We start from the raw sequence: 14822 nt of genomic DNA, 5'->3' as shown, positions 1-14822 counted from the left end.
AAAAATTAAGTGTGTAAGAAAATATGCACGAAAAATGACATCCTTTTTACGCCACTGTAGCATTTTATAGCCTACTCAATTTTAGGTGCTGCTGTGCGCTTCTTCGTTTCTCATCCCGCGACTTGTTCAAACAGGTGAAGTATACGGCTCGTTGAATGCAAAGTTCACGAGTGCTATGATTCAGTGAGCACGCTACGTACGACACGCCGTCAAATCCAGGAAACTCGTGCAGCGCCCATGACTTTGATGGTAGGACAAGACCACGAAGGTCACCGAGAGTGACAACCGCGTCAGACGAGGGACTTGAGCTTGTCTCGTCAGCTTCGTCGCCATCTGAAGAAGTTGCACCGTTGGTATCCACAAGGAGCTGTGCAGGAGTGCTAATGCGTCGCCGTTTTCTGTTGTCATTCTCAGCCGGCACACACTGATGCCGCCGTTTTGTTTGGGTCCGCGGAGCCGGAGTTATGAGCGTCAAATATGCAGGCAGGTTGGGCAAGATCGTCGGGACTGCATCAGGGGCAAGTGTCGGCGTTCCCCCAGGAATTCGGACTTGAACACCATTGATAACATGTACGTAGTCTCTCACAATGAAATACGGTTCGAAATGTAACTCGCACACAGCACAATCGGCGTCAAGTGGCTTGTCAAGCCGATGGAGGTTCCGCTCCCAAAGAAGTCGTCGTTCTTCGTCTTTCGGGGCCTTAAAAAGCGATAACTTCCGACTTTGTTGCACACGCGGATATCCAGTTGTGCAACCTGGCGCATAACAATGGTTTAGACGCTGCTTCTTCGTCATTTCGCGACTAAAACCGAGATGCCGGCCATGCTGCCGAGTAAACCAAGTGGGTAGATTGGGCGATGGCAGCCCCACCGCTACTTTCGCCACAAGTTGGGATGGAGAAAGCAAGGGGGAAGCGTTTCGGTCGCGCCACTCAAAAGTTCTAATACACTCTAGTCGAGTTGTGGTGGGGAGACGCAATGGCGGCGGTCGTAGCAGACGACGCGGGTGTCCTCACCCTCAGCGGAGCGCGCGGGCATCAAGGCATCCTACTCACTCTCGATAGGTCGACCAATGGCGTGTCCGGGTTTTGGAACGCAGTTTCGTAAATCATACGATTGAATAACTGTGTAGAAAAGAGGAAATCCTCATCTCCGTAAAAAAGGTCCATTAGCCATAGAGTAAAATAGTGAAAATAGTAATGCATTAGCTCTATGCGAGCTGGAGTGGGCAGGTGTTCTCTGGTTGTGGTTCGGCCGCCTTCGGTGTCACTGGTGTTGGGCGAAGTCTGCGGGGGCTGTAGTTGCTGCTGTTGCGGTGCTGGAAGGCTACTGCAAAGCTGCAATCTGTGCGCGTGTGACATGTGATAAACCATTCGCCACGCAACACCTGCATGGCCAGTGTAGAAAGGTTCTCAGACACGATGGTCTTTCCCGGTGACACCCTCAACATCGGCAGCCTTATTTTTCAAGTGAGTACTGCGCTGCGGCATACTTCCGCCTGTTTGCGATCTACAGATTCGCGCTGCTGCCAGTCGTCGCAGTATTGGTACAGTGTGTTGTCGCCGTGCATGCTTGCGTGTTTGTGGTTTTATTCGTCGTGCACCATTGGGCGATTGGCCGAAGCTCGTCCGCTGCCACTTGAACGGGGCACAGCCGAAGGCGCGCCTCGCTCATGCGAGCGTGAAGAGAAAAACAACCGAGCCAGGAAACTATTCACCAAGACAAAAAGTGATATCATGTTTTCCTAATGACTGGCATGCGCCTTCATTTCCGCACAAGCCCGAGGGTGACTTGAGCGCAAGGCGAACGCCGGCGTGTTTGGTTTTGCAGATTTCCGCCGTGCCGCGCTTGTTTTGGCTGCAGTGTAGGACGATGTATTTCTACGTGATGCCCGCTTTGCATTCGTGCCGCCCAGGCGGCTTGTGTGCGATGACCGTGGGGTGCCGTCATCACCGGCGTCTCGTTTTGGCGTCGGCGATCGGCACGTTTCGCGAAAAAAAAAAAGGGGGGGGGGGTTTGGGGGAGGAGCGGGGGTGCTTGAACCTTACGATAAGGAAAGACGACACGTCCGTTCGAATCATAATTTCCAGGGCAGCATTTTGCGCGTGTGACGTACCGCGGATCTTGTGTCTGTGTGTTTGTCTGCTATGAAGTAATAATATATCCGCACAAAACACAAGGAAAGCTAAAAAACTTCTAGTAAATGTCCAAAAAGAATAGTCCAAAAGTATATAAGATAGTCTTGTTCAGATGTTATTTAAACCTAAGCAGCTTGAAAACCTCCTGTAGCAGAGCTAATGCCACGTTTGGAATACGGCTGGAAAACTTCTAGCAAGAATTCTAAAAAACGTCTTTCTAAATTTTTTAAAGAACCTTTGTAAACGTGTACTGTACTTACAATATTAGAAGCCTAGTAAACTTCTTGCCATGATTTTAAAAATACTTTTGCTAGATCTTTCAAAACCTTTAGACATTTATTTTTCATGCAAACCAGCTTGTTCAGTGTTTCCCGTGGTTAATTTGTTGCATCATGTCAGCGTTTTACAATTGGTGCATTTAGCTGTTCACTGTTGAGTGACAAGTAGGGACAGCAACATAATTTGGCATCCAATTATTGCTGGCACTATTCTAATCAGCAAAATCGGTGCCATATTTATTGAAAGAATTAATTAGTGACTGCCGTCTATCATTACGATACTATGTTTTGCTTGGAGACAAGACGGGCTTTTAAACCTCAACTCATTATTGTTTCTGGTGTTGCCTGGAATGCATCATACTGCACATCTAAAAGTAAATGCGAAATTTCAACAAATCTGGTTGCATACTTGTAACTTTTATTATACATAGCAATGACAACTACTTTGTCCCAAAACTTGCATGCTTTAGGGCAACTGTTATTGTACAAACCGATTGAGGGGCTGGCCAGATACTGGACCAGTCCTGGTCAGATTGAGGGGCTGGCCAGGACTGGTCCAGAAATTTGCACACATACAACAGGCACAAACTGTTCTCTTCGAGCAGACTTCTATCAGTGCAACGAAATTTAGCAGGCTAGCTTAGCAAACACATTGGCCCAGTAGCAGATGTAGGAAGGTAGAAAGTTTCTTACAGCCAAAAAGCAGCAGTCGAACAATTGTTTTTTTTCTCACCCAGTGTGCTTAAATTTAGGTATGTTAGAACCATGAGTAGGTGAAATGAATGGGTTTCACCACAAATTTGTGTTTAACAATCAAATTGTGGGTTTGGCAACACCCCGAATTCTAATTCCATCCCAAAATACTCGCAGAAAAGGCACAGTGAAGTAAAACATGCTACAGTATTCCAGAATGCCTTCTGTCAGTCATCATTACCAATGTTAAACATGATTAGGTATTACTGTAATATATCATGCATGGTAGGTATTGGCAAAGTTAGGTATGATTAAGTGTGACAGTAGAAAATCACTTGATTGCACTTACGGCATTAAATTCGAGAAGACAATGAAATAAGGTTACAAAAACATTGAAACAAAATATTCAGTTAATATTACAGTGAAAATAAAACCATTGATCTGCTACAGCCTTATTGCAATGCAAAAAGTTAAATATTAAGTGACTAGCTGCAGATTACACAAAAATTAAACATGGCATAAAACCTTAGAAAGCAGTACTGACACATTTAGAGACGTTCTTTGTGCTTGTAAATAAATTCAGTCATATGAACAGAAAACTGCCTTTGCAGATAAGATATGTGTCCAGGGGAACACAAAGTAAGACAATAATGCTGCCAGCTGCCCAATCAACTAAGAATACCGAAATTTTGGTGCCTACAATAAACAGGTATGTTTGCATAGAACAGTTTGTGGCAGTCGTGTATCTACACACTCCCACTTGAAAAAAATTCTTCGAGCATGTCTATGCTCTGAGATATTCCTCTCGGAAGTTTACTGTGGTTTTCATGATTACGCGTGCAAACCAGCGAGGATCACCAAAACATTATACTCCCTGGTCAGTGCTTGCTATTCCAGCCGATAGTAAAAAGGTAACCATTATAATGCTGCTCTATGGCTTCGATACATGATCAGATTATGTGTAGCACCTCAGGGAGTAGTAGATGTGTACTCACTGTCCTGCATGCATAATGATACAAGCCACAACTATACTTTCCGGTGGGATATCTGAGCACAGGCATGCGAGAATTCTTTGGACCTGTGTAGAAATGTGACTAGCTCAAAATTTTAAAACATGTATGGTCACCTGCTGCAGTCACTAATTGAATCTTATTATTGAATTATTGGAGTCATTATTGAATCTTATTCAAGGGCACGGCTGACAGTGATAATTATTGTTGCACATTGTGTTCCCCTGAACACTTAACTATCTGCAAAGGTGGCTTTTACACACACTAGTTACAGCACTGACTTTTTTTTTTTTAAGAAAAACAAAAGAAAAAACAAAAGGCCCCGCCGCGGTGGTCTAGTGGCTAAGGTACTCGGCTGCGGACCCGCAGGTCGCGGGTTCGGTTCCCGGCTGCGGCGGCTGCATTTCCGATGGAGGCGGAAATGTTGTAGGCCCGTGTACTCAGATTTGGGTGCACGTTAAAGAACCCCAGGTGGTCTAAATTTCCGGAGCCCTCCACTACGGCGTCTCTCATAATCAAATGGTGGTTTTGGGACGTTAAACCCCACAAATCAGAAAAACAAAAGGCTTGATATTGAACATCCTGAACATGCGAGCTACTTGAATACAGCAACCAGGTTGCTCAGGGAAGTTCCCTTTTCGTAGGAAACAGAAGCCATGCGCAGCTGCTGTACATTCAGTAGCCAACTTTTCCACATGCCACCATCGATGACAGGCTTGTTCGGAATTCTTTCACACTCAGTTCGTACGAGGTGCATGCATAGGCTGCGATGGAAACACTGAAAAAACAATTTAGTGACATCAGTGACATGCATCTCTTAGAAAAACTGAATTTGTCAGTATATTTAAAATGATTTAGAACATCATCATCAGCCTGACTACGTCCACTGCAGGACAAAGGCCTCTCCCACGTTCCGCCAGGTAACCCGGTTCTGTGCTTGCTGCTGCCAATTTGTACCCGCAAACTTCTTAATCTCATCTGCCCACCTAACCTTCCGTCTCCCCCTAACTCTCTTGCCTTCTCTGGGAATTCAGTTAGTGACCCTTAATGACCAGCGGTTGTCCTGTCTACACGCTACATGCCCAGCCCATGTCCATTTCCTTTTCTTTATTTCAACTATGATATCCTTAACCCCCGTTTGTCCCCTAATCCACTCTGCTCTCTTCTTGTCTCTTAAGGTTACACCTACTATTTTTCTTTCCATTGCTCGCTGGGTCATCCTCAATTTAAGCTGAACCCTCTTTGTAAGTCTCCAGGTTTCTGCTCCGTAGCTAAGTACCAGTAAGGTACAGCTGTTACGTACCTTCCTCTTGAGGGATAGTGGCAATCTACCTGTCATAATTTGAGAGTGCTTGCCGAATGTGCTCCACCCCATTCTTACTCTTCTAGTTACTTCAGTCTCGTAATTTGGTTCTGCGGTTATTAGCTGCCCTAAGTAGACATAGTCTTTTATAACTTGAAGTGCACTATCACCTATTTCGAAGCACAGCTCTTTTCCGAGGTTGTTGTACATTACTTTCGTTTTCTGCAGATTAATTTGAAGACCCACCTTTCTGCTCTCCTTGTGTAACTCCGTAATCATGAGTTAGAATTCGTCCCCTGAGTTACTCAGCAATGCAATGTCATCGGCGAAGCGCAGGTTACTAAGGTACTCTCCATTAACTCTTATGCCCAACTGTTCCAATTCTTGGCCTCTGAAAACCTCCTGTAAGCACACGGTAAATAGCATTGGGGAGATTGTATCCCCCTTCCTTACACCCTTTTTTATTGGTATTCTGTTGCTTTCTTTATGGAGTACTATGGTAGCAGTTGATCCCCTGTTGATTTCTTACAGGATGTTTATATACACTTCATCGACACCCTGATTTCGCATGACGGCTGATAACTCGCATGACGGCTGATATTTCTACTGAATCATACGCCTTCTAGTAATCTATGAAGGCTATGTATAGTGGTTGGTTATATTCTGAGCATTTCTGTATTACCTGATTTATAGTATGAATGTGGTCAATTGTTGAGTAGCCTGTTTGAAATCCTGCTTCTTCCTTTGGTTGATTGAATTATAATGTTTTCTTTACTCTGTTAGCAATTACCTTTGTAAATAGCTTGTATACTACAAAGAGCAAGCTGATCAGCCTGTAATTCTTCAAGTCCTTGTCGTCTCCTTTTTTATGTATCAAGATGATGTTGGCATTCTTCCAACATTCTGGTACTCTTCCCGTCAGTAGACACCTCGTAAACAGGGTGGCTAGTTTTTCTAACACAATCTGTCCTCCATCTTTCAGCAGATATGATATTACCTAATCCTCACCAGCAGCTTTGCCTCTTTGCATGCTCTCCGAAGCTTTTCTGACTTCTTCTATCGTTACTGGTGGGGTATCATCCGGGTTACTGCTAGTTCTTATACTGGTCGTGGTTGTCTCGGCTACTGTACAGATCTCTGTAAAACTCCTCCGCTATTTTAACTCTCCTATCCATATTGGTAGTTATTTTGCCTTCTTTGTCCCTTAGTGCATACATCCGATTTTTGCCTATCCCAAGTTTCCTCTTCACTGCTTTGACGCTTCCTCGGTTTTTCAAAGTGTGTTCAATTCTCTCTGTGTTATACCTTCTTACATCGCATACCTTACTCCTAATAATCAACTTCGAAAGCTCTGCCAGTTCTATTTTGTCTGTTGTACTTGAAATTTTCATGATTTGGAACAATGTGTCTTGAAACAAGCAGGATGTACACAAACTAGAGATGTTACAAGCAAAACTTTCTTCATGTTTGTGGTGTACACAGCTGCAACGGTATGAAAGAAAATGCAATTTCCACATTGTAGATGTGTCAAAACCATGCTTGAATTTTTCTCGTGCATAGTGTGCTGAAAGCAAATTCAATGATACCACAACACATATATGATGGTATGAACTTTCATCAAGTATCCATTACAGGTAACCTATATTATTGCAGATGAATTCGATTTCAAATACAACTAATGTAGCTTTTTTCAGGCTGCACACACTGGGACGATTATACTTGTAATGTCAGAAATTGGTGTCACTAAATTACTATTGTGTGCTGCCAAATTATAGTCATCAGTTTCAATGATTCTGGTTGGCTAAAATGGCAGTACCTCTTACTCAAGCATCACAGGCTGTCTAATGAAAAAAAAAAAAAATGTACGAGGCACCCACCTCGAACCACACACCATCCCAATAAAGCACGCAAGTTTCTGCAACAATCTCCGGGAACCAGAATCTTGGAAGCTATTGATCGTGATTTAGCAATAAGATTTGATGAAACAGATTTCCAAATCGGTATAATTCTTTCAGTGCCAATAGATTGAAAACTTGCAGTCTATATTTATTATTCTCAAATAAATACGGTGTCCAATTTTACATTTTAACAGCAATACGTGCATGACTTCTGCATGCTTACCATGATTTATAATATTATCGCGAGTTTTGAGTGATAAATAAAATATTCATTCTGCACATACTACACATTCCGTCAATATCTGTAGCACATGCCTAGAAAGTTTACTTTATCCAATATACTGTTAAAGCTTGTCTCAGAAAATATAATTGGAGGTGGTGCAATAAACTATTCCTAATGTTCATACACGTAAAAGTTACGTGTTACAAACGAAACATGTTACAAACGAAACTTTGTTGATGCTCTGGGAGAACACAGTCATAACTTTATGAAAGAAATGCGATTTCCACATTGCAGATGTGTTAAAACCATGCTTGAATTGCGCTCATGCATAGTGCATTGACAGAAATTCAATGATACCACAACACATACATGATGGTATGACCTTTCATCAAGTATTCATTGCAGGTAACCAATAATAATAAATATGAATTGGATTTCAGGCTAAACGCACTGGGACCATTATACCTATAATGTTGAAAATCGGTGTCACTAAATTCGTATTGTATGCTGCGAAATTATGGTCGTCAGTTTCAATGATTCTGGTTGGCTAAAAAGGCAGTACCCCTCACTTAAGCATCATAGGCTCTCCAATGAAAAAAGAAAAAGTGGAAATACTAACACATACGAGGCACCCACCTTGAACCACACATTATTCCAATAAAGCATGCAAGCTTCTGCAACAATCTTCGGGAACCAGAATCTTAAAAGCTATTGACCGCGATTTAGCAATAAGATTTCATGAAATTGATTTCCGGATTTGTATAATTCCTTCACTGCCAATAGCTTCAAAACTTGCTGTTTCCATTTATTATTCTCAAAAAAATACGTTGTGTGATTTTACATTTTAACAGAAATACGTGTATGACTTTTGCAAGCTTACTGTGATTTATAACATTATCGCGAGGGTCGAGTGATAAAATATTCATTATACACATACCACTGATCTCGTTAACATCTGTAGTGCATGCCTAGAGAGTCTACTTTATACAATATACTGTTAAGCTTGTCATTCTTAAGAAAATATAATTGTAGGTGGTGCGATAAACTATTCCTAATGTTCATACATGTAAAAGTGTTTAGCAAAGTTTGAACACCAAGATTGGGCAAGGTGCATAAAATATTTATAACCAAAAGAAAATACATAGTGGAAACAAGCAGAATAAAATCGATGGTGCTCGAACGCAGGACTAATGACTGAATTAGTGCTCGCACAGTAAGGTACAGCAATTTGGCCACATTTAGCCATGAAATATTCGTTCTAAAATACAGTTCATGATAAACAAATGGCTTAAAATGCACGGATTCAGGCCGCATGAGGCAACCTATGTTGCTTGTGTATACCAAAATTGAGAATTTCACTAAACGAGCTGCATGAACACTTAAGTGTAAGTGCAACCTTTGCGAGCCCTACCTAAGATGATGCAACACGCTGCACACGAACACGCATCAACTCGAGTATCACAGTAGTTTATAAAGACACGTGTCGGGGTGGATGCACACACCTGCATACATTCGGCCACTCGTTGGGAAAAAACTTCTCTGGTAGTAGTCGTAATGTATAACGATACTCTAGCTGTTTAAAATGCAACGTACAGTTGATGAAACTGCCTTAGACACTTTCACTTCAATAGCACACAATATGAACATACATCAACGCCTACAGCTAAAAAACGCCCCAGAATCAATAAACAAAAATAGCGGCCACTCGCAAGCAGGGCCCCCCTCCAACACCATTGCCAACAGAGGCGGACAGCTGCCATAACTCTGCTCAAATCTGCCGCCGAATTCCCGCTACGCGTGCATGCTTCACACTCTACACAAAAGAAAAAAACTTGTCTGTGCTTAACTTCGCACAACATTGCCTTTACACTGCTGAAGTACTACAGAAAAGCTGGGTCCTCACGTAAACAAAAGCTCACTTATTGGGCACATGGTAGGAAAAATGTGGTGAACGCAGTGATAACAAAGCGCCGATAGAAGCAGTTTGGTAGATACCTGGCGAGTGCTCCACGATATGAACCCACACATCTTCGCTTGAGCATAGCGCACTTTCGTAATCAGCAGCACTGGCAGAACACAAAACATGAAGAAAAGCGCAAGCACACTTTTTAAAACACGAGAGCAATCAACTCAAACCCGCTCCTTCAAGAGGTGACTGAGCGGCGGGTAAGCACGTCCAGACAAGTAAAATTGTTCTAGCCGCGCAGGCACACACCATATTTGCCCATCCTAATTTCTTAATGCTGACTAGGGAGCTCAATTATTGCATTTAATTATGTAAAAATTATGTGAAAATATATACTACATAAATACGAACAGTGAATATTATTTTGATTTAAAAAAAAAGGAAGAAATGTAGAAAACACCCTGCATATATTGCATGAACAATCGAGACTTCATCTGCAAATTCTACGAAAAGTTCTAGAAAATAACTCTTAGTAAACGTTCTGAAAAAGACTTCTTGTAAAGAAAGTTTTCTCAACGTCTTCTAAAAACTTTCTTTGAAAAACCTTTATGCAACGTCAAATATTATACCTAGATGTCCACATACCTTTCTAGTCGTTTTGAGAAGTTTATACAACGTTTCGTGTTTCTTGGGTCTACATTATGCGTGGTTTACGTGTGCGTTAGTTCCATGTTCGGGGAATTAAGAAACCGCGATTCTGCCCTGTTGATTGATTACACATACTGCCTGGATTCTGCGAGGTACCGAACACACACATGCACATATGTGTGTGTGTGTGTGTTGCGTTATCACGGGTCATTCTGATCACCGTGATTCAGTTCTGGTGACTCTGACTGCAAAACCTCCGTTGACCCTTGCTCCTAAACGAAACCCAATAGAAATCTCTGTCGGCAATGTGCCCGTTAAAGCCCTCAACGACACTGGCGCTCAAGTGTTAGACATGCAACTCTGATCCTCGTAGCGTTTGAAAAGTGCTTACACTTGCCGAGTTGCCTGTCCTACAATTATCAACTGTCGCACAGTAGCCATAATGGGAATGTGTACCGCCCCCATCACCATTGCTGACTGCTCAGTGTTAATTCTTTTCACTGTACTTGCGAAGTTCTCCAATGAGGTGATTTTCAGAATGCATTTTTTTACTGTTAATTACGCACTTACTGACTGCTCAACCGGTATTCTGCGGCTTGGGCTACCCCAGTGCTGTGCCGACACCACCACAGATATCCAGTCCCGACTTCGCTGCACTGAATTTGTTCAGCTGCAACCTGATCCTGTGACATGGGCTCACGTTGCCTTGCCCACCACTTTGGGATGGTAATTATGCCGCGTCCTCACTTTACAACATCCTCCTTGAGTGCTAAATAGCTCTCCTTAGCTCCATCGTTACGCTCACTAACAACCGTGAGTGGCTTCCTCTTCTGAACTTTGGCTAGTCTCTACAAGCTCACGTTGTAGTCTCTACAAGCTCACGTTGTGTTGTCCCCTTCAGGAGGCTCCGGAGTGTCGGCACTAAGCTATGAACAACCATTCGAGTTTGTTCTACCTCTGGCATCGAAGAAGCCCATCAACAACAATTTCACCAAAAAACGCCAGACCTGCATGGAACACGCAGCACTGTCACAGCGAAAGCTAGAAGAGCGACCTTTCAGAGCTTTTTCTAAACACTTTTTGTGATGCTACAAGCACACTGCTGGGTACCCATTTCGTCATAAATAATCATAAATTTTGTGTATAGGCTAGCATTCACTAATATTCTTTGTCATTCCTTAGAGAAGCGTGGTATCTGCTTCACATTTGTTGGAAATATTTTGCAACTTTTCTGTACAACGGCTCACAACGATGAAGAAATATGCCGGAAGTTGGTATGGGCCACAGCTAATCGGTGGTCATCAACAAGTTTTCTAATGGGTTGGAGCATTGGACGACCCAGTTAATACGCAATTCGCATTTTGTGACGCCTGGCTGTTCCTTTGATGTTTTAAAACGCTTTATTACTCATATCAACGCCATTCCTTTCTCAACATCAAGCCTTCCTAAGGCCGGTTTAGAAACTAATTTCAAGCACTGGCGTAACTCAGCGATAGAGTACTGGGCTGGCACGCAGTGGGTCTGGTTTTGAATCCCAATGTGTCATTGGTGTTCTTATTTACTGAGTTTTAAGCACTGGCGGTGGTCAGTGGTAGAATACTGGGCAGGGACACAGTGGACCGGGGTTCGAAGCCCATTGTGTCATTAATGATTTGTATTTGCCGAGTTTTTTTCGTTCGATACTAGTTATACACACTGGCGGCGGCGGACAACTACGGCACCACGCGTCACCTGTGTCCTGATCTCATAACAGCTTTCGCTGTAAAATGATAACTCCTGACCTACGGCATCCTTACGCTGATGCCCTCTACCGTGTTTTGATGTCCTACGAAGGTATATTTGATTGTGACAATCACCTGCTCGGTCCAACTGACATCGTCACCCATTCGATCCACACTGGTGAGGCTCTGCCCATTCATAGGGATAGTGTGTCAGCAGCAGAACGTCACATCATACAAGCACAGGTTGAGAAAATGCTCTCCATGGATATTATCAAGCCCTCCTCCAGTCGGTGGGCATCCCCCATATTTTTATTTCTTCGTTCTCTTAATTTTTCTTCCTCGATGGTATGCATCTTTCTTGTATTCCAGTAAGTAGGACATTACTCGGAGGTTCTGCATAGGTCATCTGAACAAGACCACGAAAAAAGGGCATTTACCTGCTTTTGTGTATTGATGATGCACTGGACTGCTTACACAGTGCCAGTTATTTCTCTTTCATTGCCTTACATTTTGGCAAATTGCAGTCTATAACAGAGATTCTGAGAAGACAGCATTCATCACCCCAGATGGTATTCAAAGTGATGCCTTTCCGTCTATGCAGTGCTAAAGACATGATGTACTCTCTTCTTCGTGGCTTTTAATAGTTCACATGACTATACTACCTCGATGATGTTATGCCGACTAAGTCATTTCGGCCGTCGTCAATTACGAGTCCTTGGTCACCTGGTGGACACTACTGGCATGCAACCTGTTCCCGACAAAGTGCATGCAGACCGCGAGTTCCCGCTTCCTCGTACTTGTGCTGATGGCCCAAGTTTTCCAATTTCAGATGCTTTTATTGAAAACTTTGTTGAAATTGCTCAGTTGGGAACCAGAGCAAACTCGGGCATTTTCAGTCCTTACGAGTCGCCTTGTAAATCCTCCAGTTCTGTGCCATTTTGACCCGTCTGTTCTTGTGGAAGTTCATATGGATGCAAGTTCATATGCTGTCCTGTCCCTACGACAGCGGGAGATGAATTGTGTAATCGGTTATGCTAGCCGCCTTCTATCACCTTCAAGGCGCAATTACTCGATCACGGAATGTAAATGCCTCACTTTTGTTTGATCCATTGCCGAGTTTTGTCCATACGTGTTTAGAAGACATTTCACCAATGTAACAGGCCATCATGCCTTATGTTGGCTCCCCTCACTCAAAGACCCTATGAGATGAATCGGTCGCCGGGCTTTATGCCTCCAAGATGACACATTTTCTGTGTCATACTAGTCTGGACAACTACACAAGAATGCGGACTGCCTCCGTCGTTATCCTATCGGCCCATCTGACACCACCGAAACTCATTTGGATACCTATGTTTTGCCACTCACCGACTGCTTACACATCACCAACGAGCAGTGTCGCGACCCATATTTGTGATACAACGCCTCATCTTAACACAATGGGACGGCTCCCTCCATATGTTTCAAGTGCGCAGTACAATGGCGCGCATCAGCTACTCCCTCCCCCAGAGGTAGTGCCGTTTTCAAGAAGGCCATTTTTTTTTCTGTAAAAAAAATTGACGTCATGCTCATGCAGTTGCTGCCTTTCCGTTGCAAATGGGCTGCCTTGAGAATTTGTCGCGTGCACCCATCATCGTCGTGAAAAAAAAGCAGTGCAATGTCCTTAGAACGATTGTCAGCCCCATTCGTGGCAATGAATGGCCAAGTTTCTATTGTTCCACCCTGTTCACATGGTCACACAGGCAGTGGTTTAAACACCGGCCTGTTTGTCCAATGTTGGGCTGTCCACACGAGAGTTACAACTTCTACACGACTTCCTTCGTGCAGTCAATATGCTTGTTGCGGTGCTTTGCTCAACATTCATCGTTTTTTGATGCAAAGCAGCCATAGCCTGGGGCTGTGTCCGTTCCTCGGCGACGGTCCTCTCCTCCACTGCGCATGTGCCAGCTGCCCCTCTCCTCTCGGGTGAGTGTGAGGAGGTGACAATCCGTTCTCTTCGTTTCTTCTCTCCTGTTTATCTCCTTTGCTACGGTACTCTCCTTTGCTACCGTGCGATGGATGTCAACGTTGGTGCCAGTTGTAGCGGCATCGGTAACAAGCATTGACAGCAGTATAAGCAGCACTGCAAACATGAACGGGAGCGCCAGCAAGTAGACTCCGAGCTCATGAATTTGCAAGAAAACAGCGGCAAGGGGACCTTGAACTCGCGAAGCTGAATGTTAACGGCAACGGCAAGCTGAAGACCCCGACACTGCGACGAGGCAATGCCAAGCTGAAACGCAATGGAAACGGTGAGCCAGAAATCCCGAAGTGACTAGGCAACGCGAGTCTGCGGCCAGAACATTGAGCTATTCTAGACAACTGCAATGACCGAAAGTATACAAATGAGAGGGTGGGGTAACATAAGCGGTACGCAACATATATTCAACTCCGCACACAAATGAAACGCACGAAAACATACAAATAGAAACGCAAGTGCACACCAGCCCTGCTTCGCGTGCCCACATGGTCCTCTTTAGTGGAAGATGGTGTTAGGTATGAATGGGCTCATGTTGATGCAAAGTTTAGAAAGTTTCTAGGGGGCAGACATGACCTCGTGTAGGCTGGCTTCTGCACTAATCTTTTTAGAACTGTGCCTGATGCCATGCAGATAAGGAATGACTACCGTCTTTTTAGGACACGTGGTCTTCCGATTGTCCCCACGATCATCTTTACGTGAAGCAGCCATGGCTTTCTTTTGCTTCGTCCGAATAGCCTTAGTCATCACGACAATCATATCCTGTGAGTGACCAGCTGACGTCAGGCGAGACACCTGCGCGTTGAAACTTCACTCCACATCGTGGTGTTATGACCGGCAGAGCAAGGACGTGGCCTTCAAGGGATGCTCGTTGGCGCACCGTCCAAACGGGGTACGTGTCCTGGAGGAACGTAAGTGGTGTCTGTGTGTGCTGCAGGAAACGCGCATCGGTGTCGCTGGGACACGCAGCCGGCGTTTGACAAGAAGCAC

General features: G+C 44.0%; 1 protein-coding gene and 1 long non-coding RNA gene across 3 annotated transcripts in view; one reads left to right on the top strand and one right to left on the bottom strand.

The window, feature by feature from the left end:
* Nucleotides 1-1028: 1028 nt before the first annotated feature.
* Nucleotides 1029-14822, top strand: part of Tmem18 (transmembrane protein 18) — a 126447-nt gene continuing 112653 nt past the window's right edge. The window contains exon 1 of one of the 2 annotated variants that reach the window (XM_075886395.1): nucleotides 1029-1469. In XM_075886395.1, coding sequence (XP_075742510.1) covers nucleotides 1392-1469 — 78 coding nt within the window. In that variant the 5' untranslated portion in view covers nucleotides 1029-1391. The remainder of the gene's footprint in view (nucleotides 1470-14822) is intronic. The other variant, XM_037420226.2, reaches the window with a different exon arrangement.
* On the bottom strand, nucleotides 2813-10222 carry LOC142796222 (uncharacterized). The gene is made up of 2 exons (XR_012893631.1): nucleotides 9046-10222; nucleotides 2813-4897 (listed from the first exon to the last, which is right to left on the bottom strand). It is a non-coding gene; the product is annotated as an uncharacterized LOC142796222 (long non-coding RNA).

Source organism: Rhipicephalus microplus, chromosome 2 (assembly GCF_043290135.1).
Source record: "Rhipicephalus microplus isolate Deutch F79 chromosome 2, USDA_Rmic, whole genome shotgun sequence".
Classification (NCBI taxonomy): domain Eukaryota; kingdom Metazoa; phylum Arthropoda; class Arachnida; order Ixodida; family Ixodidae; genus Rhipicephalus; species Rhipicephalus microplus.
The sequence above is the reverse complement of the archived record's forward strand: the minus strand, read 5'-3'. Positions and strand labels throughout refer to the sequence as shown.